The sequence below is a fragment of the Eubalaena glacialis genome, chromosome 5 (genome assembly GCF_028564815.1).
Source record: "Eubalaena glacialis isolate mEubGla1 chromosome 5, mEubGla1.1.hap2.+ XY, whole genome shotgun sequence".
Lineage (NCBI taxonomy): Eukaryota > Metazoa > Chordata > Mammalia > Artiodactyla > Balaenidae > Eubalaena > Eubalaena glacialis.
This window is the reverse complement of record NC_083720.1, coordinates 121,158,907-121,185,720: the sequence shown is the minus strand read 5'-3', so window position 1 is coordinate 121,185,720 and position 26,814 is coordinate 121,158,907. Positions and strand designations below refer to the sequence as shown.

The window sequence follows — 26,814 nt, the reverse complement described above, 5'->3', positions numbered from 1 at the left end:
GGGGCAACTAGGCCCGTGAACCACAACTACTGAGCCTGCGCGACTGGAGCCTGTGCTCCGCAACAAGAGAGGCCGCGATAGTGAGAGGCCCGCGCACTGCGATGAAGAGTGGTCCCCGCTCGCCGCAACTAGAGAAAGCCCTCGCACAGAAACGAAGACCCAACACAGCCAAAAACAAATTAAAAAAAAAAAAAAAAAGATAGACTGCCTCATGTAACCATAGAAATATGTTGATTCTGGGGCTTTTCCTCAGACCTATAATCTGTGAAGGGAGGGCAAGTCCTCTGCATGTTTAAGGTGCCCCATGGGTGCTGATCCAGCCACCTATGGAGAATCTTTTTTTTTTTTTAATTTTTTGGCCACGCCACGCGGCATGTGGGATCTTAGTTCCCCAACCAGGGATCAAACCCACGCCCCCTGCATTGGAAGCGCGGAGTCTTAACCACTAGACCGCCAGGGAAGTCCTGGAGATTCTTTTTTTAATGCTGATGATGGATCCACTCATGGAGTTGCCGATCAAGGTGCAGCAGGACATGTGTTTCTATAAAGAATCCCACAGGTTACGTGAATGAACACAGAGGGTTGAGAACTTCTGTCCAACATTGTAAAGCAACTATACTCCAATAAAAATTAATTAAAAGGAAAAAGAATTGATCAGAGAAAGGACAAAAATAGAAAGATCTGTTTCGATTTGCCAATGAATAACAATTGTGTGGAGGAGAGACAAGCGTATTAACCAGGTTTAGAGTAATTATTAGTGAAGGATAGAGGAAATCAGGTGAACAGAAGATCCTAAAAAAGGTTCACAGTGGTGTTCCAGTGACCTTAATTCTTAACCCTGGCTGCTCTTTAGAACCTTCCAGAAATAAGCTTTTGAAAATTACCAAAGCCTGGGGCCTACTCCAGACCAAGTAAATCAGAATCTATGGGCTGGGGTGCTGATTTTCCCAGCTCCTGGGGTGACTTCTGCATGCTGCCAGCTTCAGCATCATTGCTATATGACACGCAAGAAGCCGTTTGAGTCACCTGCTATCGTTGACATCACAAGAGGGGCACGTTTACCTCCAGACCCTTGGAGAACAGTCTTTAGAGGAAATGAATGCTTGGCACTGTCCTCTTGTTCCACGTCTTAAACCACCGTGATTAGGACTCACTCTTTTCTTTATAAAAGCAGTGGCCACCTGCTTTCTTGCCATAATTTGTAGCAGTATATCGCTTAGAGCAAAAGCCAGAAAGTTATATAACTTCTAAATTTGCTAGTTGAAATGTGGGGGGATGGAAGGTGGTATTTGTGGAATTGTGTGACCTGTTGCTTGGCAACTTTAGGAGAGTTCAGCTTCTGCATTCTGTGAACTGTCAGAGTCACAGTTTGGTGAGGCGGTTCAATTAGTTCTTGCTACAAAAAGGAAATTAATTCTTCCTTACGCAGAGGGCTTGAAAAGTCGTCCTTCAGAGCAGGCCATGTCACACTTCTTCTACTTGACTCCACAAATTCTTCTGCCCTTTAGCTCTCTTACTTCTCAAGAGTTTGATCTGATCCGACTGAAGGCTGGAGCATCTTGGCAGAATGAAACAAGGTGGTCAGATTCGTCTGTAACAACATACGCAGGCAGTTACTGGAAAAAGCAGCTGGATGATTCCACGTGCGGCCGACTTCAAGCAGGACAGCACTGGCCTGAGTGTAACCAGTAAGATTCCTTTGTGATTCACCCCTGGCGATGTCACTGTAACTAGATGAGAATGCTGTTAGAAGGAGGAGGGTATTGTCAACCCTGAGACACTTTGTAGACTTCCGCGCTGTATATTTTCCTGGGTAAATGTCAGGGGGAGGAAGAGCTAAATGTCAGTCACCAGTTGAAATTATGTTTGTATTCTCTCTTTAGTACTCCTAAAATTATGCGCAACTACCTTTACTCTTGAAAAGTTAAAGTATGAGTATTCGGTTAAGATGTAGATATTTTGTCTTCTCTGCTCAGAAAAGAGGTGCTTCTGAGAATTTCACTTTGTTTCTTGTCTAGTTTTTCCACTTTGGGGAATTGAAAAATTCCCTCGGAGCAGGAGGAACGTCGACTAAATCCTCCTCTGCCCTCCACCATGAATTGTCTCTGGATGAATTCAAGTGTTGGGGGCCCGAAAGACATATTCTGAGTGTTTACTATAAACCAAGCCCTATGACAGGCCCACAGAAAACATTTAATTTCAGTTTCATATGGTAACTGAAACCACAGAAATAAGTAACCAGCACAGGGGAAGGAGATTGATTTTATCAGTGTCTGTGGCGGGGGTGGGGGGTGGAGGGGTATTGTGTTTCTGGAAAGATCTCTGTAAAGCAGCTTTCCTCTGAGCTGGTTTAGGAGGTGGGGAGAGAAGGGAGGGCTGCCTGGAGGAGACAGTGCACAAAGGCAGCGAGCACTTAATCCCAGGTGTTATCTGAGAGCTGCGAGCAACTCAGTGAGTTTGAGACAGAAAGCATTAAGTGAGGATGTGGAAAAGATGAGGATTCGTAATGCAATATTTCCCTCTGTAGGTTGTCAAATATCTTGTCCAAATTCTGGAAATCTATTTGAAAATCAATTGGATTATTGGCTCCAACTTGAGACGTGAGGAATAATTCAAATAATACCCTAACAAATACTAGTTATTTTGCCTTCCAGGGCTTTCCAAATTACCAAAACAATGCTTAAAGCCAAAATGTCTCAGAAGTACTTTGCAATTGGATGCCTCGTCTGGTGTATTCCAGTGAACTACACAGTAGCTGCATTTTTAATAGCTCTCGAGTATGTTGACACCTCAGTTAACTTTGGAAGTCCCTTTGCTAATTCTGTGAATGTTGAGGCACCTCTAGGCCAGCAGGGGAATCTTCAAGGCAATGCTTGCTTCCCTATCTCAACCTTGGACTCTTTGAGGTATACAAACCCAGAAAATATGAAAACTGGGAGAGCTCTGACTGGGCCTTTCAGAAGAGTCCCAAATTCTTTGAAAAGCAATGATTTTCCCTTCTGCATTGGTACTTATAAAGACAAATCCCTGAATGAAAAAGCAGCAGCATGTTGGATCATGCTTCTGAAATGAAGAGGCACTGTGCCAGGGCTTACTAAAAGGTCACGGGACAAATAGGGAGCATTAGTTTGTTACAGCAGCAATAGAAAAGTACAGGCGGATCTCGGAGATATAGCAGTTTGGTCTAATAAAGTGAGTAACCCAATAAAGCAAGTCACACAAATTTTTTGGTTTCCCAGTACATATAAAAGTTATGTATACACTATATTGTTAAGTGGGCAATAGCATTATGTCTAAAAAACAATGTTCATGCCTTAATTTAAAAATACTTCGTTGCTAAAAACAATGCTAACCATCATCTGAGAACACAGGGTTGCCACAAACCTTCAATTTGTAAAACACACAGTATCTGCAAAGCACAATAAAGCCACGTCCAATAAAAGTAGGTATGCCTATAACACAGGTAGAATGGAGAGCAGAAACATTTTTATAATAAAGGAAAGTAAAAATTTTTATAATAAAGGAAGGAGAATGATACAAAATTTTCATGAATGTTTAAAAACAGGAAATATAAAAGAAAATTAGTACTTACCAGACCAAATTTTCACTTACCAGTGAAAACACTCAGAACAGTGGAGAAAGGTCGTGTTTGCAATCCCAGGTAGATTAATTAATTTGAGCCAGATGCAATTTTTAAAATGAAATTTTAAAAAAATGCCACTTTGTTAAAATATGTCAAGTTTTTAAGAATAAAGATAATCAAAGATGTGTAAGATCTCCACACAGAAAACTATAAGACATTAGTGAGAGAAAATAAAGATCTAAGTCAATGGAGAGATAAACCATGTTCATGGATTAGAAGACTAAATATTATAAAAATATTATTTCTCCCCAAATTGATTTATGCAATTCCAATAGGTGTTTTTGTGGAACTTGACAAGATGATTCAAGGCCAGGGAATAGCCAGGAGACTCTCAAAAAAGAACAAAGTAAGAGGGTTTGTTCTACAGATAACAAAATTTACTATAAAGCCTCAGTAATTAAGGCAGGATGGCATTGTGGCACAAAGATAACAAATAGACCAATGGAACAGAATAAAGAGCCCAGAAACAGAACCATGCATATATGGGCACTTATTTATGAGAAAGGTAGCAGAACAGTAGAGAAAGGTCGTGTTTGCAATCCCAGGTAGATTAATTCCAGATGAATTAGAGGCCTAAGTGTGAAAGGCAAAACAGCAAATCCATTAGATGACGACATAGAGAATATCTTGTTGATCTTGAGGTTGGCAAAGATTTCTTAAACAGACACAAAAAGCACTAACCACAAAGAAAAAGTGAAGTAAATGGGACTATCTTAAAATTAAGTAGTTCTCTTTAACAAAACACACCCTTACAAGTATGAAAAGGCGAGCTACAGAGAGGAAGAAAAGATTTTCAATTCAGTGACTGACCAAGGGCTCATAACTATGATACATATAAAAAACTCCTACAAATTAGTAGGAAAAAGACAACCCACTAGAAAAATGGAACAGAGACTTTGAAATGAAGTTCATAAACCAAGATATCCAAGTGACCAATAAACTTATCAAAAGGTCCTTAACCACATTAGTAATCAGGAAATGTAAATTAAAACCACAATGAGCTTACTCATGTCATCTTCCAGAAAGGTTAAAATTAAAAACACCATTAATACTAAGTGCTGGTGAGAGTGTAGAACAATGAGGTCTCTCATGTACATCTGGTGGGAATGTGCATTGAATTGTTTTCTTTAGAAAAACAGTTTGGTCTTATTTTCTAAAGTTGATGCTATAAATTTCCTAGGACTTAGCAGTTCTAAGTATATACCCAGCTGAAATGCATTGTCACACATGCACCAAGAGACATGTACAAGTATGTTCATAGCAGCATTTTTCATAATAGCCAAAAAACTGAAAACAAGCCAAATGTACAATATGTACTATTCATCTACAGCAGAATGCATAGACAGTGCTGTGATCATACAATGCCAGTGTAAATGAACAAACTATGGTTACACCTTGTAATGACACAACCATTATATTTAGCATTTTGAGCCAGGTGCAATATATATTGTATTATTCCATTTACGTAAAATTAAAAAAAAAAAACAGTCTAAGCCAAACTATAGTGTTGGGTATATCTGCCTGGGTGATAAAAAATATAAGGAGAAGCAAAGAAATGATTCCCATAGAAGTCAGGAAACTGGCCCACTGACTACCTGCCTCAGACCTTCTGCCCAAAACCTATTGGAAAAATAATTACTGGGGTTGGGCTTAGAAATGTACATTTAAAAATTAATACCCTCTAGTGATTCAATTGCTGCTGTAGGTTAGGAGAGGAAAGATACAGGGTGGGCCACCAGCTGTCATCTCAGGAGTTATTAGGGTTAGCCTGTGGGCTGAATACATGTCCAGGAGCATTTTAGGACTCTTTAGGCTGAGATAATTCCCCTCTATCCTTACCTCACACACACATTCCAGGTCCCCGGAGCTTGGAAACCCTCCTCCCCCCAATCAGAGGCCCTAAAACAATGGCCACCATGTGTTGCCCTCTAGAAATTGATGACTGTGCTTCCCGCCAAGCCAACTGCTTGACTAAAACGAGTGTCATATCTGGATTCAGGGAAACTGAAATACAGATATGTTTTGAAAGATAGACACAGCATCTGTGAATCCCCAAGTTACCCCGTTGCTACTAAGTTCTAAGTTTTCCTGGGAAACCAACATAATTACTGTAATATTTCCTATTCCATTCATAGCACTTACTATTTTTTTTAAAATAAATTTATTTATTTATTTATTTATTTATTTTTGGGTGTGTTGGGTCTTTGTTTCTGTGTGAGGGCTTTCTCCAGTTGCGGCGAGTGGGGGCCACTCTTCATCGCTGTGCGCGGGCCTCTCACTGTCGTGGCCTCTCCCCTTGCGGAGCACAGGCTCCAGACGCGCAGGCTCAGTAGTTGTGGCTCACGGGTCTAGTTGCTCCGCGGCATGTGGGATCTTCCCAGACCAGGGCTCGAACCCGTGTGCCCTGCATTGGCAGGCAGATTCTTAACCACTGCGCCACCAGGGAAGCCCCATAGCACTTATTTTGAAAACAACTCTCTAGCGAAAGTCTCAGAAATCCTGTGAAAACAATTTTGAACTTAATGTTTGAGATTTTCATGTACAAAAGTTGAACATTTTACCCTTTTATGACAAATCAGGGACCAAACAAATTACTGAAGACAATGAGAAAGTCCAACTTGGGTTGATTTAATGAGATTTTACGGTTGGGAGAGTGGAAAGAGAGGAAGAGAAGAAGCATCGAAGTTTAAGAAATCAGATGAAAGGGTGAGTGAAAAGCCCTGTTAAGTCCATAGTCTGTGACTTTTAAACCCATAAGCTTATAGCTTGTACTTGCTCTCTTTAGGATGTCATTGACAAACTGCTTTGCCCGCAGGGCTGGTCTCCAAGAGACCACAGATGTTAAAGCTAAGTGCAACATGATCAGTTCTGAGCACAGCCCTTTGACCAAGTTTGCTGTCTTGATAACTTGTATGTTCTTGATTGTCATCCAGATGGTTTCCATTTGCCTACTAAAGGCAAGGCGTCTCTAGCAAGCAAATGAGCATGTTCCACTCTGGATCTGTCGCTCTTAAAAATAACAGTTATTCCAGGGCAAAAAAACTTCCTCCTCCATGTTAGTCCCAGAATGTACCTTCTTCCAGAGCTTGGAGCTCTAGGTAATGGAATCTGAGCTTTACTGGGTACATCAAAGAACTGGGAAGAAAAACCAAACCATTATAAACCACCAGCTAGGAAACTCCATTTACTAATCTATACCCACCTCCACCCCGTTTTAGTTAAATCAGGATAACACTAGCTGCTATAATAGATAAACCTCCACATTCCAGTTGCTTAACACATTAAAACACAGTTTTTTTCTTCATCTAAAGGCCCAGGAGGGTGTTTTGCAGACAGACCTTCCACAGGGTGATCTAAGGACACAGACTTCCTTCATCTTGGGTTTCCACATCCCCTGGGGCCCCAGAGTCCTTTCTCTCCATCTGGCGGGAGGGGATAAAGGGTAGGGAAGGCACCCCTGCTTTTTCACCATTTCAGCCTGGACATGACTCGCATCTCATATGCTCACATTCCAGTGGGAGAAGCGGTCACAAGGCCCCACCTACATGCCAGAGAGTTTAGATTCCTGGGCTGGGTAGACTCTTCCCAGTAACAACTGCACACTGTGGAAGGGGACAGCTGGCCCTCCTGCCACACACTCTGATTTTGGGGGAAGAAACACAATAGGTTTTTCTCATATAATTTCCACCTCTCAGGGTTCAATCTTTGAAGGTTTAATAAGACTAAAGATTATCTCAAATTAGGATTTTTAAAGCACCTTATAAAATATTCTGTTAATACTTTTTGTTGTATCTGTTGTTCAGTATGTACCCATGTGTTGTGGGAGGAGGGTGGATGGTGTCAGGAACCATCCTGCAGCCTCATGGGGTTCTCCTAAATAATGGACCATCACTATTCTGCTGGCTTTCCTAATAAAATTGAACTTTATGGGAATAGTGCATTTGAAATGGGTTTTATGTGTCCCTCTATGGTTTGTTGAGGCAAGAGACAGGACAGCTAACCATCTGTGCTATTGTTAAAGTCAGGAAAGACTTTCTTTCCCCTTTTGTAGTAATAAACATGAAACTGAAACACACTACATAGCTGGGAGACAAGTCTGAGCTAGGGTAGGGGAAATTAAATTACTTACCACTATACCATAGGTATTGCTTTGTTTTCCTATATCTCCTCTCCTGTCTTTATGGTAAAGTATTGGTAGAGGAAAGGTAGAAAGGACATAAATGTTGTATTCATAATGATGACTTACTAATGGACCTCGCCCATGTTGCCTTTTTCACTTTTGTCAAATGGTCATTTTAATTTAACTGATGACTACACTCTTCATTAAGAGGTGACAGTACGTCAGAGTAGAATTATTTAATTTGGCCAGAGGATAACTTCCCTTTGTGCTTCTTTTCAATGTCCATGTCTAATTTTTGGATGATCAACTTTGTGCTAGAAGCTTCTAATGAAGGGAATTAAAACGTGAAGCCAAGGATCAGATTGTCAGTACAAGCTCACTGGATAAATTTGCTCACCACTAGTGGACATTGGTCTGTTGACTGTCTCTTTGTAGAAATGTGTCCATTGGGACTTACCTGGTGGCGCAGTGGTTAAGAATCGCCTGCCAACGCAGGGGACACGGGTTTGATCCCTGGTCCGGGAAGATGCCACATGCCGCAGACCAACTAAGCCCGTGCGCCACAACTACTGAGCCTGCGCTCTAGAGCCTGCGAGCCACGACTACTGGAGCCCGTGCTCCGCAACAAGAGAAGCCACTGCGATGAGAAGCCCGTGCACTGCAACCAAGAGTAGCCCCCGCCCACCGCAACTGGAGAAAGCCCGCGCACAGCAATGAAGACTCAACGCAGCCAAAAATAAATAAATAAAATAAATAAATTTTAAAAAAAAAGAACGAAGAAGAATTGATAGCAGATGAGAGATGTCATTAAAATTTTTTTTAAAAAGTGTCCATTCATAGATATGCAAATCAGACAGGCTGTTCTTACGTGTGATTCACATCATCAGAGGAAAAACGTTCTCAAATTCTTTTTCATGACTGCCTTTCAAAGAGTTCCGTCTCATTTGTTCTGCCTACACTAAGTCGGGTTTTCCTTTTGCGTCACTATTAATTTTCTTTCCAAATGATGTGCTTGTGGCTTTTCCCTTCTTTGGCCCCACATATGCTCCTCTCTCACGTTCAAAGAACAAAGCAATCGCTAATAAAAACTAAAATCAAGGATCCTAAAACTGCAATACCACAGACAGAAACTGTTCAACAATTCAACTTTCCCTAAGACAGATTCTAGCAAGTTTTGTTTAATTGAAAAGCTTCTCTCCAGCAGAAGCAATTTATGAAGAGCGAGGTGGGGTGCGGGGCGCCTGTGGTGGCTCTCACGGGCTGTTCCTTCCCCTCTTCTCGTTCTTAAGGCCATGCCTGTGTCCCTCCAGGACGAGCCCAACTTACCCTTGCAAAAGGGTACACTGGGCTCTTTGATTCTTGTTCTTCCAGGAGACGTAGTATGTACTAGGGAAGAGGTTATTTATAGAATGACCGCATCAAAGCCCAGATGTGACAGCATGTGTAAGATCTTCTTGGGATATTCCCTAGCCACACATAACAAATTCCAAGTCCCTAAAGCAGCTACCTGGAACTCTCTTTATGGTATATGGCCTTTTATAAGGATGACAGAATCCAGGAAAATATTTACAAGAACCAAATAATATTCTAAGAGGGCAACATGAGTATGGTTTGTCATGTTACTTCAAGAGTGTGTGTGTCCATTTTTAACATCTTCTTTTTCTCCTATTCGTTCACTCTCACTTTTATTCTCCTGCGAAGCCTTCTCCAAACCTCAAGAGACTTATAAAAGTAAACAGAACTCACCAGACCACCCATAAGTCATGTCTTTACACGGGGAGATTTTAAAGCATAAACAAGATGATGTCACTTCTCTGTTTCCTGTCACACTTGCAATAAAATCCTAATTCCTTACCAAGGCTGTAAGGTCTTGCACAAATGGGACCCTGCCTATCTGTCCAGTCTCATTTCATGCCTTTCCGCTTTTGATCACTCTGTTCCAGTTACATTGGCTTCTTTCAGAAACTTGAAACTGCTAAGCCATTTCCCACTTCAGGACCTTTGCACATACATTCTCTTTGCTGGAATGCAATGATCTCAGCTCTGCTGAGCTGTAGCCTTCAAGTTTGAATTTAAATGTCACCTCTTCAGAGAGGTTTCCCCCGGCCACTACATTTAAAGTCAGTTCTTCACACTCTTTCCATTTTTAATTTCCATCTTAGTTCCTAATCTGCCATGTATTATTGTATTCGTTTACTTGTTATCTCTTTCCTCTTCTAGAACATAAGCTTCATGAGAGAAGGAACTTGTCTGTCTTGTTTGTCTCTCTATCTCCAGCACCCAGGACAGGGCTCAGTACAAACCAGATGTCCTTTAACTGTATGTTGAACAGTGGTTTTTATGGACCTTCCATGGTTGACTTTTTCTTTCCCACAGTATATTTCCTTATAGAGGCAGTTTGTTACACAGAATTTGTCTTCCCAAAGGGAATTCATAAAGTACTTTCAAAAATTAGAATGTAGTTTTTACTGAAGCAACCTTTCAAAAACTTGTGTTTCCACGACCCAGCAATCCCACTACTGGGCATATACCCTGAGAAAACTGTAATTCAAAAAGAGTCATGTACCAAAATGTTCATTGCAGCTCTATTTACAATAGCCAGAACATGGAAGCAACCTAAGTGCCCACCAACAGATGAATGGGTAAAGAAGATGTGGCACATATATACAATGGAATATTACTCAGCCATAAAAAGAAACGAAATTGAGTTATTTGTAGTGAGGTGGATGGACCTAGAGTCTGTCATACAGAGTGAAGTAAGTCAGAAAGAGAAAAACAAATACCGTATGCTAAGACATATACATGGAATCTAAAAAAAAAAAAATTGGTCACGAAGAACCTAGGGGCAAGACGGGAATAAAGACACAGACCTACTAGAGAATGGACTTGAGGATATGGGGAGGGGGAAGGGTAAGCTGTGACAAAGTGAGAGAGTGGCATGGACATATATACACTACCAAACGTAAAATAGCTAGCTAGTGGGAAGCAGCCGCATAGCACAGGGAGATCAGCTCGGTGCTTTGTGACCACCTAGAGGGGTGGGATAGGGAGGGTGGGAGGGAGGGAGACGCAAGAGGGAGGAGATATGGGAACATATGTATATGTATAAATGATTCACTTTGTTATAAAGCAGAAACTAACACACCATTGTAAAGCAATTATACTCCAATAAAGATGTTAAAAAAAAAAACTTGTGTTTCCAAAGGCAGGCTTTAAAATCCTTTGTAGTAGCATATAAAATTGTAATACTTTAAAAATTGAATGAGGGAATTCCCTGGTGGTCCAGCGGTTAGGACTCCGTGCTTTCACTGTCGAGGGCCCAGGTTCAATCCCTGGTTGGGGAGCTAGGATCCCGTAAGCCAAGCGCGGCTTGGCCAAAAAAAAAAAAAATTGAATGAAAACTAGCATATGGCACTGTTGCCTTTGGTGCATGGTTTTAGACGTACACGCTCCTCCACCCCTGCCCAGGCTTGGTAACAGGCTGAAGAAGGCACAAATCTGAAACACACACACGCACTCGTGTAGACCAGTGACGGGGAACAGGATCTGGCATGAGCGGGAGAGAGGAAAGAGAGCGGGAGAAGAGCTGGTGCCTGCAGCGCCCGAGGCAAAGGAGTACCTTCCTCTTCTTCGTGATGTGGGTGTCTGTGGCTTCCAGGCTTTGTTCACCTTGTTTCCATAACGTCTCAGGGATGTGCCCCCTTGTGCTGTTCTGGGAGCATTTCCAAAGCTTTTTGCTTCTGGAGGCTGGGGCCCCAGAGTGAAGTGGGGGGCAGATGGGTTAGGGCATTCCTGAAGAGAGGGACTTTTCCTGCAGGTTTGCTGGTCGGCCTGGGGAAGGAGCAACAGGCCAGCCCCGGGATGGAACAGTGAAGGGGTAGATGGCCACCACACCAGGCAATCTGCCCCAGCTGTCCTGGGAGAGACTCGCAGCTCGTCATCCGGGCTCCTCCACACCCAGGCCAGCATCTCCCAGGCAGAGGCATCAGGAGGGCCGCCCCTCTCCAAGGCATCCTCTTTTACAAAGGCCAGAATTGGGGCCAACAGGAAAGACTCACCTCCTCCGCCTCAGCTACCAGGAGAAACCCCCAGATGAAACCTCCCACCCCGCCAAACAGAAACCTAATTCCTACCTATCTCCTCCTGCGTGTGAATTCACGCCATCTTGTGCCTGTCACCTGAGTTGTTTATCCCTGAGGTTCCACACTTTGCACTCCTACCACCTGCACTGAGAATGTTCTAGCACTTTCTCCACCCATCCCATCCCCCCCCACACACACCTGTTGCCTGATGGGGACTGATGTGACTTGTACCTGGACTCCTCCTGGTGCAAGCCCTTCAGGTTCATCCTGCTGGGGGAGAAGAGGACTCCTCAGGCTTCGACATGAATATCCTCCCTGGCTTCTCCTAGGGCCACTCTTGTGTGCCTTCCATTATTAACAAAGGCGAGCTGCCCCTGCAGGAGAGCAGAGGACCAGCAGGGCCGCCGGGCAGGCTGCTCCCTCACCTAATCCTCGCCCTCCTCCTCTTCTTCCCACTCCCGCTGTGGAGCTCGACAGCACGGCTGCCCGAGGAAGGGAGCAAAGAGGCTTAGAACAAGCCTCACCCACCACGGGGCTCCCGAATTCACTCCTGGTGTGGGCTGTCACAGCAGAGGGACCTTCTAATGCCAGGATTTAGTTTGTTTTCTGGCTAATTTGTATGCCTGGCTGTGGGAAGCGCAGACATTTCTTTTAAACTACAGAAAGAGAAAAGCTTAGGTTGGCCACCCATAAATCTAGGCAGCCTGGGAAGCGGTTTGCCTGGGACTGAGGTCCTCACCACACTCAAAATGACAGATACGCCGGATGATGGCCAGCACACCCCAAAGAATCCCAGGATGGGCCCCCAGACCCAGGGAATACCAACGCCCCTTTCAGGAGTTGGGAATTTTGTTTTCCTCTATTTGAAATCAGGAAACAGTCTAATAAATGGTTAAATGTGTTTGTCAGAAAATATTCAAGTGTAAGGCAAGAGTTTCCAAATTCCCTGCAGAGACTGGACACAAGGGAACATTGGCAGCCAAGCCTGTTATTAAGAAGGTCACAAGATGCCATCTGTTACTGTGCATACTTTGCTGTTCAAGCAAAACATCGACTAGGAAGTGGCTGCGATTGCTTTTGCCCGTGAACTTAAAAGATAGCACGACAGTGGGCACTACAGTGATTTCAGGGGCTTGTGTGAACAAGCCATGGGTCTGCCTACAGGATGGGCTGGAGCTATGTGGGGAGAAGATGGGAAGAAGACATAGGTTTTAGGTCTGTCCTTGGTTACGGCTCCAATGTAATTTGGGATGCTGCTGCCTGATTTTCTTAATCTTTTTCTGCCTGGTTTTAGCCATCTATAAAATATGATAATAGCACTTCTTTGCCTATAATTATGAAATTAAGGCAGATAGATGAATGCCTTATTATACACAATTAAAGATTTTTAAAAATATTTATTTATTTATTTGGCTGCGCCAGGTCTTAGTTGCGGAGTGCAGGATCTTTAGTTGTGGCATGCGGGAACTAGTTCCCCGACCAGGGATCGAACTGGGCCCCCTGCATTGGGAGCGTGGAGTCTTAACAGCTGGACCACGAGGGAAGTCCTAATTTTTTTTTTTTTTAATTCATAGAGAAGTTGAAGGAATTGTACAACCAATATTTGCCTACTCTATGCCCAGATTCACCAATTGTTAACATTTTGCCACATTTGTTAACATATAGCTTTATCTCAGTCTCTCCCTATTGATACTTGTATATAGTACTTCTTTGCTGAACTATTGAGAGTAAATTACAGGCATAATAACAGTATATCCTTAAATACTTCAGCATGTACTCCTAGGAATTAAGAATGTTCTTTTAGGGCACATATTGTATGATTCCAGTCACATGAAATATTGAGAATAGGCATATCTGTAGAGACAGAAAGTAGATTTGTGGTGGCCACGGCCTGAGCATAGGTGGAATAGAAGAGACTAATGGGGATATGGTTTCTTTTTGAGGTGATGAAATGTTCTGGTATTAGTGCCGATGGTTGCACAATTTTGTGAATAAATTATAAATCACTAAATTCTAAAAAAAAAAAAAAGAATGTTCTTTTAGCAAAAAAAAAAAAATGTTCTCTTACATAACTGTAATACTATTATCACACGTAAGAAACTTAATACTGATAGAATAATTTTTACCTAATATACAGACCATTAAATACCTTATTCTTAAAAATCTGTCAGGAAAAGATTCACTCTGTCATCTATCCCAATGGTTAGCATTTCTCTCTTTGAAATACCTTATATTTTTGAGGCACTTTGAAAAGCTTGATGAAAGCTCTGGGCCCTATCTTCAGAAAAACATCCATTGAGACACTTTTACAAGCCAACAATGCATACCTCTTGGATCCCTCCAGGGTGTCCATGGACTCTTGGTTAAGTGTTGTTAATCTTTGATCTAAATTCTCCTCTTTTGTGTACATACAATTTAAGACCACAGTACTCCAAAAAGGTTAAAAACTATTTTTCTTCACTTTCCAACATTATGTTTTGTGTTCATGGAGCTTCATTTCAAGGAACTCAAAGTTTCAAGGACCTCAGAGATGGGTAGGTAGGAGATCATATGATCCCCTAATCTAAGAAAACGGAATCACAAATACAGCTGAAAGCGGTACAATGACAGATACCCAGTAGGTGGACTACATGATTTGAAGACCAAGAATATTTCCAAACTTGAGCTTCTCTGATTCTGAAAGAGCGGTGCTCGCAAACCCACACTTGCTTTTTTGATAATTCATTTTTAAAACCAAATACCTGTGGCATTCCATCAGGGTTGGTGCAAGATTTATGGACCTAATATGTAAGGTAGAATTTGTTGGCCGTTACTGACATTGTTAGTTTCATCAACAAAATTGCCCAATTTGGTTGCAATTCTAGGAGGAGGAAGTGGAAGCAGGGAGGTGGATACGCAGTAGCAAATTAGAGTAATGTTAAATGTCCTTAATTAAAAGGCCAGCTAAAACTGCCAAGGTCAAGTTGCACTGTGGGCTCTATTTTGTCAATTGTTAACTTGCAAAGAAAAAAAATCGTCAGCTGACCAAACTCCAACATATGGGACCTTGCTGGTGTTCTTCTCCATAAACAGACTGAAGAAAATGAGAGATGTTTCTAGCTCAGTTAGAAAAATGACCAAGTTTGGCTAAAAGATGAACATAAATGTGTAAATCCCTCATGCAGTGGTCTAGCACAAATTCTAATGCCTGTTTTCCCCCTATAATCCATCAAATGCCTCAAAATTACTTTCTATAAAACTTCTATATTATAAAATCATATAATTTAGTAATTAATGATTATCTCATATAATTCTTGAAAGGAAGGGTGACAAAAAACTACCTAAAGCCTCTGGCAGGCCTATAGGATTTATAAAAGTCTTATAGAGCTTTGAAAGGCTAAGGATTTACAGCCAATGGAATAATCAGAGCTAATTATGCAGGATAAACTTCTTATCCACATGCTTTAACTGCCGCTGTGAAAAAGTGAGTTTTTCTTGAATTTAGCTAAATAATTATTGAACTCTTTATTTGACTTTAGCTTAAGATAGCCTGTTTTTTTTTATCAGCATAAAATAACACAAATAATGAGTATCTGCCAAATGCTATTCCTCTCCCTTCACTCATCCCTGTTGACCAGGCCCCATCATTTTATGCCAAACCAGACCCTCTTTACCTTTTTAAATCAATTTTTATTTACTTTTAATCAAATTTAATTTTTTCATCTTATAGGAAATTTATAACTTATAATTTTTTCCTCATAACAATGGCTATAATCACAAAGACAAATGTTGGTAAGGATGTGGAGAAACCAGAACCTTCATTCATTGCTGGTGGGAATGTAAAGTAGCACAGCTGCCTTGGAAAACACCTTGACAGTTTCTTTAAAAGTTAAACATAAATTTACAGTAGGATCTAACAATTCCACACCTAGGTACCCACTCAAGAGAAATGAAAACAAATGTCTACACAAAGATTTGCACGTGAATGTTCACTGCAGTATTATCTATAGTAGCGAAAATTGGAAAGAACCCTTACATTCATCAGTTGGTGAATGGATAACAAAATCTGATATATTCATACAATGGAATACTACCCACCAATAAAAAGAACGAAATATGGAATGCGGGTGAACCTCAATAAAATTGTTAAAAAATACACTAGAGCTTCTTCAGACCTTGAGAAAAATGTATAGCTTTAGAATTTCAGCGTAGTCTTGGTTCCCTCTGATTCTAAGAGTATAAGCTGTGTATCATGGAAGAATGTTCCAGGCATAAATTTACCTTGACTTCTGGCTTCCAGTTCTGCATGTAAGGGGCTTGAAAGAGTCCACTCCATCTTAACAATGGGTAAAAAGCTGAAGAGACTGAAAAATCAACAACTCTTCTTAGATCCGTAAGAGAGGTGAGGACACAGGGAAAACCGCCACCCCCAAGATTGAAGAGACAGACAGGTGAATTCAGAGAGTCGCAACTTACCAGAGCAGAGTCTCACAAGTGGAAGCCACTACAGGAACCAGTGCCAGGGTTGGAATACCTGAACAGTAATTGCTGACAAATTGCTAGAGGCTCAATGTAGACAAGTCTGAGAGTGAAAAATTTTAAAAGGACCCAGGCATAGGGTAACCCCTACAGTATTGTGAGATTTACCCCCAGGAACTTGACCAGGTACCCACAGTAAATATCAGAGAAAAATCCCCTTGTGCTTCGGGCAGGGGGAGGGGAAAAAGGAACCATTTTGAAATACTCCAGAGCACTGTATTCTTCTTAACAAGGTCCACCCTCATGAGAAGCTAGTTAACCAGAGCCTAATCTGCCAGGGTATTATCATAGCCTAACTGACCTGGGAGAAGGGAAGTACCCAACTCCAGCTTACCCTAGCTTTCCATGTGGGAAAAGAAATACCCAACTCCAGTCCACTTTAGCCATTCTGTTCCACCTAAGCAGGAAGAAAAAAACTTGGAAAAACTTGTGAAGTTCACAGTCCAGAGGCACAGGCTCACTAAATGGCTGAGACCTAATCATAGGACTATAGAATGCTTCCCCTCCCCCTACAACTTACCACCACATTATTTAAGGTCCTATTTACAGCAATTCCTTTTACCTGGTACAACACGTTCTGCTATCAAGAAAAAATTACAAGGCATGCTAAAAGGCAAAAACACATTTGATGTAACAGAGCAAGCATCAGAGCCAGACATGGCAGGATGTTGGAATTATCAGACCAGGAATTTAAAACAACTATGGTTAATATTCTAAGGGCTCTAATGGATAAAATAGATAGTATGCATGAACAGATGGGCAATATAAGCCTACGTGGAAATCCTAAGAAAGAACCAAAAAGAAATGCTGAGATCAAAATCAGTATAACAGAAAGAAAGAATGCTTTTGTTGGGCTTATTAGAAAACTGGTCACAGCTGAGGAAAAAATCTCTGTGCTTGAGGTTACCTCAATAGAAACCTCCAAAACGGAAAGGCAAGGAGAACAAAGACAGAAAAGACAGAACAGACTGTGGGACAACTATAGAAGGTGTAATGGGCACACCAGAAAAAGAAATAGAAAAAATATATAAAACAATAATGACTGAGAATTTTCACAAATTAATGTTGGACACCAAACCACAGATCCAGGAAGCTCAGAGAACATCAAGAAGGATAAATGTAAAACAAGCAAACAAACAAACTCTACATAGGCATATCATTTTCAAACTACAGAAAGTAAAAGTTAAAGAAAAAAATCCTGAAAGAAGCCACAGAAGAAAAACACCTTACCTATAAAGAAACAAGATAAGAATCATATCCAGCTTCTTCTCAGAAACCATGGAAGCAAGAAGAGAGTGAAATATTTAAAATGTTGAGAGAAAAACCCCACTAACCTGAAATTCTATACCCTGTGAAATTATCCTTGAAAAGTGAAGGAGAAAGAAATACTATCTCAGACAAACAAAAACTGAGGGAATTTTTTGCCAGTAGAACCGCCTTGCAAGAAATGTTAAGTTCTTTAGAGAGAAGGAAATAATATAGGTCAGAAACTTGGATCTGCATTAAAAAAAAGGAAAAGCATCGAAGAAGGAGTAAGTGAAGGTAAAATAAAAACTTTAATTTTTCTTATTAATTGATCTAACAGATAAGTTTGTTCAAAGATAATAGTAGTAACAATGTATTCAATTATGTATGCTTATGTATATGTATATGTCTTATGTATATACTTATATATGTATGCTTATATATAAGTGAGGTGAACGACAGAAATAATACAGGAAACAGGAGGGAGGAAATAGGAATATTTTATTATTATAAGGTATACTCGTGAAGTGCTATAGTGTTATTTGAAACTACACTTGGATTAGCTGTAAATGCATATTGAAAGCTCTAGGGCAACCACTAAAAAAGTAAAAAAAAAGAAGTAGAATTATTATACTAAGAAAGGAGCAAAATACAATCATATAAAATGCTCATTTAAAATGACAGAAGGCAGAAAAAGTGGAAGACAAAAATAGGAATAAAGGCAACAAGTAGAAAACAATAACAAATATGGTAGATGTTAATCCAACTGTATCAATAGTCATTTTGAACATCAACGGTCTAAATACACTAACTGAAAGACAAGAGGTTATCAGTAGATCAAAAAACAAGACCCAATTATATGTTATCTACAAGAAACCCCCTTTAAATATAAAGACACATATAGATTGAAAGTAAATGGATGGATTACTTGATTTTCATCATATGTAAGTTTTAGAAATACCATACAAAGTTAAATGAAAATAAATGCTTACAAAAAAAGAAGAGAAATGCTTACAATGCAAACTAAGTAACTGAGAAAGCTTTGAGATGCTTGTAGTATGAAAAATAAAAAAAACACTTCAAACCATAATAATTGCTATAAGAAAAGTAAATAGATGGAGAAAAATATACTATGCTAATACCAATGAAACATAAAGCAGGAATAGCTCCATTAATTTCAGACACAGCAGACTCTGAAGCAAGGAAAATTATCAGGGATAAAGAAGGGCATTAAATAATAATAATGATAAAGGGGTCAATTCTCCAAGAAGACATAATAATCCTTAACATGTATGTACCTAACAACAGAGTATCAAACTATGTGAGGTGAAAACTGATAGAAAGGAGAAATAGATGAATCCACTATCATAGTTGGAGATTTCAACACCTCTCCATCAGAAATGGACAGATCTAGAAGGAGGAAAATGAGTAAGGACATAGTTGAACTCAACAACATATCAATCAATTGGATATAATCAACATCTATTAAATAACTTCATCCAACAACAGCAGAAAATACATTCTTCTCAAGCTAACATGGAGCATTCACCAAGATAGACCACATTCTGGGTCATAAAATACACCTTAACAAATTTAAAAGAATAGCAATCATAGAATGTCTGCTTTCAGACCACAGTAGAATTAAATTAGAAATCAATAGAATAAAGATAACTGGAAAATCCCCAAATACATGGAGATTAAACAATACATTTCTAAATAACACATGGGTCAAAGAGGAAAGGTCAAGAGAAACTTTAAAATATTTTGAACTAAAGGAAAATGAAAACACAACTTATCAAACTTGGTGGAATGCAGTAAAAGCAGTGCTTCGAGGGAAATTTATAGCATTGAATGCATATATTAGAAAAGAACAAAGATCTAAAATCAATTTAGTTTCCACCTTAGGAATCTAGAAAAGGAAGAGAAAATTAAATCCATAGTAAGCAATAGAAAAGAAACAATACGTAGTAGAGTAGAAATCAATGAATTTGAAAACAGGAAATCAAGAGACAAAATAAAGGAAACAAAAAGCTGTTTCTTTGAAAAGATCAAGAAAATCAATAAGCCTCTAGCCGGGCTAACTAAGAAAAAAATAGAGAAAGGACATAAATTACTATCAGAAATAAATGAAAGAAGGGAAATCACTACAGAGCCCATGGACATTAAAAGTATACTAAAGGAATACTATGACCAATTCCATGCTGACAAATTTGATAACCAAGATGAAATGGACCAATTCCTTGAAGATAGAAGCTGCCAAAACTCACACAAGAAAAAAATACACAAACTGAATAGGCCTATATCTATTAAAGAAATTGAATTGGTAATTAATAACATTCCCAAGCAGAAAGCAATAGGCCCAGATGGGTTCACCAGTTAATTTTACCAAACACTTAAGGAAGAAATTATACTAATTCTCTACAATCTCTTTCAGAGGTTAAGAGGTGAGGGAATACTTCCTAATTCATTCTATGAGGCCAGCATTACCCTAATACCAAAGCCAGACAAAGATATTACAAGAGATACATAGATAAACATATCTCATGAACACAGATGCAAAAATCCTCAACTAAATATTAGCAAATAAATCCAACAATGTATAAAAAGAATTATAACCACAACCAAGAGGTATTTATTCCAGGTATGCAAGGCTGGTTCAACATTCGCAAATCAATTAATGTATCCATCACATCAATAAGCAAAAAACAAAAACAAAAAAAACCCCACGTGATCATATCAATAGATGCAGAAAAAGCATTTGACAAAATTCAACACCCATTCATGATAGTAAACTAGGAAAAGTCTCAGTAAACTAGGAAAAGACGAGAACTTCCTCAACTTGATAAAGAAAATCTACAAAAAAACCCTATAGGTAACATCATATTTAATGACAAACTCAAAGCTTTCCCACTAAGATCAGGTACAAGGCAGGGATTCTCCTCTCACCACTCCTTTCAACATAATACTGAAAGTACTAGCTAATGCAATAAGACAAAAAAAGGAAATAAAAGGTATAGAGATTGAGAAGGAAGAACTAAAACTGTCTTTGTTCACATATGACACAATTTTCTATGTAGGAAATCCAAAAGAATTGACAAAAAAAGTCCTGGAAGTAACAAGTGATTATAGCAAGGTTGCAAAATACAAAGTTAATACACAAAAGTTGATTGCTTTCCCATATACCAGCAATGAACAAGTGGAATTTGAAATTAGATTCAGTGCAACCCCAATCAAAATCCCAGCAAGTTATTTTGTGGGTATCAACAAAGTGATTCTAAAATTTGTATAGGGAGGGATAGATAGGCAGAGCACAGAGGATTTTTAGGTCAGTGAAAATACTCTGTATGATACTATAATGATGGATACATGCCATTATACATTTGTCCAAACCTATAGAATGTACAACATCAACAGTGAACTGTAATGGAAACTGTGAACTTTAGGTGATTATGATGTTACAATGTAAGTGTGCCAATTGTAACAATGGTTAACACTCTGGAGGGGAAATGTTGATAATGGGGAGGCTATGCATATGTGGGTGCAGGTGGTATACGGGAACTCTGTGTATCTTTCTCTCAATTTTGCTGTGAACCTAAGACTGCTCTAAAAAATTAAAATCTTTTAAAATGTAGAGCATTTGAAAGGTTAACTTTTCTTTTTTATGGAGGAGAGGGGACATAAAGAATTATTTTGTAGCTGAATTAAAATTTAAGAAAATTAATAAAGACTGAAACACAGTCCCTATTTTAGACTTACTTCAGGAAAACCTCATAGAGAAAGTCAAAGGACATATAAAACTGAATTATTCTGATAACACTTTTTATTATAGACTCAGATAATTTCAATGTCTTCTTAGCTATTATCAGTATGGTTTTCTTTTTAAAATAATATTGAAATATGTACCATAAAAAACAAACATTTTTACCCAGCCACCCCAGAAGCTCCAGAATGTTTACTATGACTTAACTTTTAGTTATAGCTTTGTCTTACCTCTTACTTTTCTGTTGGTCAAATTCTAAAGGGAAATAAGTGATGTGTATACAATTTGTTGGTATAGCCTAATGGGGAATGTAAGAAATTTTATTCTAGCACTGGGCTTGATCCTGGTTTTCCTTCTTCATTTGCACGCAGGAGTATTCCTTCATATAACCAGTTCCTTTAAAAATTCATTTGATGTCAAGCATGGAGTGGTAAGTCCAACATTTCTCAGTGATCATTTACATGTAGAGCTTAAATGATTGCATACTGCATATTATTTATTTAAAAAAAAACTGGAGGGAGTTGGAGTTATTGTTTAATATATTCATTCATTAAACATTTATTCCTGAGTGCTTATTATGTGTGTAGCTTTCCTCTAGATGATGGAGAAACAGAGATAACCAATATTATAATTGTGAACTGATGATACTGTAGTTTTTTTAATAGTCACCAACTTTTCCTCTTTCCCATGTGTGACAATAACGATACATACTACGTTGACAGTTAAAAACAAAAACAGCTTTCCTCTGATTGAAAACTTTCAAATAATACAGAGAAATAGAGACAAAAGTAAAAGTCACCTGAAATCCTTCCCCTCTCCCCAGGGATAATCACCATTAACATTTTAGTGAACTTCCTTAGAAACGTCCCTCTACACTTATGCATACATAAAGATGCGCACAGGCATACACTTAGAGTACATTGATGGGATCCATTGTCCTCTGTAATCTGCTTTAACCACTTATTTTTCATGGACATCTTCAATGTTAACACAATCATTATTTTAATGGATACATAATATTACATTGACTGGATGTATCAATTTAAAAATATGCCATGTTGCTGGGCATTTAGGTTTTTTAAATTTGTAACTATTATAAATAATGCTGGGATCAGTAAATTTGAATGTAAATTTTTATAATTGTACAATCATCATCTCAGAGTCCTTTCCCATAAGTAGAATTCTTAGGTTAGAAGGTATGCTTATTTTAAATTTTGATGTACAGCCAAATTGCCTTCCAGAAAATTGGCCTTATGAACTAGCAGTCCACAAGAGTGCCTGTTTTCCTATATTTTCTCTAACACTGGCTCTAAAAAATAATTTTGATATTTTCTAATTTGATAAAGATATTTCAGTCTCCTTTTAACTTTCATTTCTTTGATTATCAGTGAGGTTGAGCATCTTCTGTTTACTAGTTATTCGTAGCTCTTTTGTGACTTATAGTCAGTTCTCATTATTCAACGTAGTTATCTTTTCTAAAGTCTCCACTAACACTGAATCACTGAATACTGAACTATTATTGCTCCTACGGGAAATGGTGGGTCAGGTTCCTGTGAGCCTCTGGTCATATGGCTTTCACCAACTGATCAATATGTAAATTTGTTTTATGCGTGTTTCTGTTTAACAATACCTTATTTAATATATATTGTTGATCCATTAACGTTGAACTTATAGCACTATACCTTGTACCTAAACAAAGCTTATCTAACAAACGTATTTTCTCTGTAAGGCACATGACAACCTTCCTGCACTTAGGAACCCTAGACAGCACATCAGCACTGCACCTGGGGGCATTTTAAACAGTGAAGTCATTAACAAAAAACATGAGAATGCAGAACATGTGGCACTAAATGGGCTGCAAAAAGGACACTTTGTTTACTGTATGAGAGCTGAAACAAGAAAGAGTGTGCTCTTGTTGGACCTCCATCGACACTGTGCAGGTCAGGTGACTCAAACTGTTTGCCACTTTGGGCATGTCCTTGAACAATCTCAGAAGTGCTGTGAGTATTGACTTTGGGGTTACATATAAATTTTAGCAAGCAGCCAAATTCTCAAATATGGAATCCATGAGCAACGAGAAGTGATTGTATTCACCTCCTTAGCCCATTTTTCTACCAGGGTGTTTAGCTTTTTCTTATTGGCTTGTGTAAGCTATTTGCATATAAGGATAGCAATTTTATAAATATTTTCTCCAATTTTGTCTTTCTATTCTATTGCTAGTATCTGTTAGTATAGTGGCTGCTGACAGCAGTATCAAATGCCTTTTGAATGGGGAGGACAACACAGTGGAAACACAACAGTGGAAAAGGAATTTTATTAAGTTTCGATTGTGAAAGTGGTTGGTTTTATTTTTATCTCTCTTTTTCACAGGCGCACCAAATTCTGTCTGGGGATTTTCCTCTAGCACCTCCAAGTTATGAAAGAACCTGTAAGTCCAATCCAAAACTACCACTTTACATTCATGTTCTGCTTTTATTGTAATTATGATCTTTATCCGATATCTTCATCCATTCCAGAGTCTGAAGTCATTTAAGGCCTTTTGCATTTTTGCCTCCTTCCTCCCATCATGCACTTTGTTACATCATTGCACGTACCTCTCCTAACCTAACTGTAAGGATGGTAGGATGCAGAAGTAAACAGTGGGAGGATTCCCACAGAGGCGCTGCTAGCAGCAGCTCTGAAAAAGAGTGTATCTGTGAAAAGGTTGTGATGTTGACAGAAGCTGGGGGTCGGGGTGGGAGGGTAGCGTGTGTGTGTGTGTGTGTGTGTGTGTGTGTGTGTGAGGTAGGTAGTGTGTATGAACTATTGATTAAAAAATGGTTTAGGAATGTCTGTACAGTTCATTTATTCATACTATGATAGACTCTACCACGAGCACTTACACACTGGCTGTCTGTCTCTTCATGCCAGATGTGAGAATTAAAAAGCCAGCATCTGAGAACCTGATGAAGTACAGTCGACTAAGGAGAGAGTTCCTGAAGCATGTAAGAATCTTTTCACTTGTCACCCAACAGTGGATCCCTGGGAGCGTCAGTAATTTTGCACAGTGTAGCCGTGAGGGTGGAGGTGTGTGTATGTTTAGAATTGGTGTGAAGGTAATCCACAATTTACAATCATGTGATAAACAGGAAAGACTATAGAAATAGACTATTCTGATCAGCAGTCTTCCCAAAAGCATCATGAACATTTCTTGTCTAGATCTCTACAGTTATTTTGGAAACAAGCCTCAAAGAGGCTTTTAGGGACTGGAATTTCTCTCGTATGGTCCAAATTCTCATCAGTGACATCAGTGATTTGCTGGATTCCATCTCTTGTGAAAAAGGCAATAAGTTCTCAGATTGTCCTCCCCTTCTGGGGACCCACCGTGGGTGTCCAGGGTCCTGGGCTCAGCTTCCTCATGTGCCCGTTCTGCTACCCAACATCTCCGGTCCCCGCTCCCCCTGACATGGCCCTCCAGAGCAGGGGCTTTGTCTTGCCTACTCAGCCATTCTCAAAACCCAGTAATTTTTAACAGGATGTGAAAGTGGGATTCTTCTTATATCTTAAGAGTTCTGGCAGACACTTCTAGAGAAAGAAAGAATAAAAACTGGCTTCTACAAGCACCCTACTGACTTTACCTCATTTAATATAAAAGTTACAACGATTTCTGCTATCCTATTACTTTTGCTTATTAAGATTTCTCTTTAAATTGACTTAAAAAATGTGGCCTCACCCTAAGTAATTATATTTACAATACCATGGGCTTGGTATGCTAGTTATGTGCATTAGACAAAAAAACCTGGACTTCCCCGGTGGTCCAGTGGTTAAGACTCCAAGCTTCCACTGCAGGGGGCACGGGTTCGATCCCTGGTGGGGGAACTAAGATCCCGCTTGCTGCACCACGGCGAGGCCAAAAAAAACCAAAAACAAAACCTGACCATTAAAATAAAAAATGTGACTCAAGTACCACCTAACATTATCATAAGAACCACCAGTATATATACATATCACTTTGGAAAATCCTAGTCTGTGGCACCAACTAGCTTATCTGATAAATTTAGTTAATGGGACAGGGTTGAACGGCCCACCTCCGTTCCCAGGTAGCTAATCTATTTAATGGTGGCCTTCCAGAAAGTTACCAGGTAACCCTCCTAACACGGGAGGGCAGGGCTGTGGCAGGCTGTGGAGGGAGTTATTCGGGGGCATTTGAAGCTGGCCAGTCCACTGAATGTTGTATTATGCGGGCAGCCAGGGACCTCTCTTCCCTGTAGGGTTGATGCCTGCTTCTAGGAAGGGTAGCTGATTTCCTGAAAGTATATTTACTGCTGGCTGGCCTCCTGGGAGTTGCCCGGGAGAATCATGAACTATTGTTAAATAAATAAATCCCCCTTGCTGCACAGAGTTGTACTGATGCCAAGCAATTCCGCTGCCAGTGTCCGCAGCTGTTCCGGGGAACAGTTGCCTGTCTCTTCGAGGTGCTTCCCCGACCCCCTCCCCTAAAGTGAATTTTCTATACTCACAGTAGCTTCTTTTTAGTCAACAATTCCCGACAAATTAATGACATTACATCCTGCTCTTGTTTATATGGTGCAACAGGCTAAAAGTACAACACACACACACACACACACACAGGTACACCCCACACAATTAATATGGGGTACTTGTTTGGGAAGCCTTGGGCCTAGAGTTCTGAGTAAAGAATAAATCACAACTTGTAATTTATAGGACAAGGCAAAAATCTTAATTAAAAAAAAATTGGCATTATATTTGGGGGAATGGGAACAAGCACTGAGATGTAAAATGTACACATTCCTGCATCAGCAGCAAGTAGGGACTGAATGAGATTTTCAGCAATGAGTAAGGACTGAATGAAAATTTCAACCATCATTAACAGTATTCTCACTTTAAAAAGTATTTGCTTGGTGTCTAATGCTTTTGGTAACCATCTTCTGCATATTTATATTTCTGGGTCCTGTCTTCAAGAAGTTCATGATGTAACACTGGAAAGCAGAGACATCCACGCCCAGGAATGTCTGGACTACAGGGATGGTAGGGAAGACAGGGGGAAAAAATCTTACCGCTAAAGGATGATTTAAGGGGCAGTAGAGAAGCAGTGGATGGTTCGGTTATTGATTCCAAGAGTTCTTGCCTCTTTTTCCTCTCCTGCTTATTGATCTGGGCTTCCTGACACAGACACGATACATGAAATAGGAAGGTTAAAGGAGGTGGAAGAAAATGCAGGAACAATCCCAATTCCTGCTCGTTACCGATGTCTTGGCAATTTAATTCCCAATTCTGTGCAAAAAAGTAACCTTAGCGGATGGGCGAGTGCTGACAACCAGGCCATTTTTTTTTCCAGCTTCGGGGACCATGTAATTCTACAAACAAGACTAGCTCATCTGAAGACTCAGAAGCTGATCAATACTCCGTTTACAGTCTGGGAGGACCGTTCTCATCATTTAGCTGA

At 39.7% G+C, this 26,814-nt stretch overlaps 1 protein-coding gene across 1 annotated transcript; it reads left to right on the top strand.

Annotated features, from left to right (window-relative positions):
* Nucleotides 1-1,461: 1,461 nt before the first annotated feature.
* Nucleotides 1,462-26,814, top strand: C5H4orf51 (chromosome 5 C4orf51 homolog). The gene is made up of 5 exons (XM_061191037.1): nucleotides 1,462-1,688; nucleotides 6,429-6,553; nucleotides 24,279-24,352; nucleotides 25,748-25,822; nucleotides 26,707-26,814. The coding sequence occupies exons 1-5, from the start codon at nucleotides 1,462-1,464 to the stop codon at nucleotides 26,812-26,814; spliced, it is 609 nt and encodes a 202-aa protein (XP_061047020.1).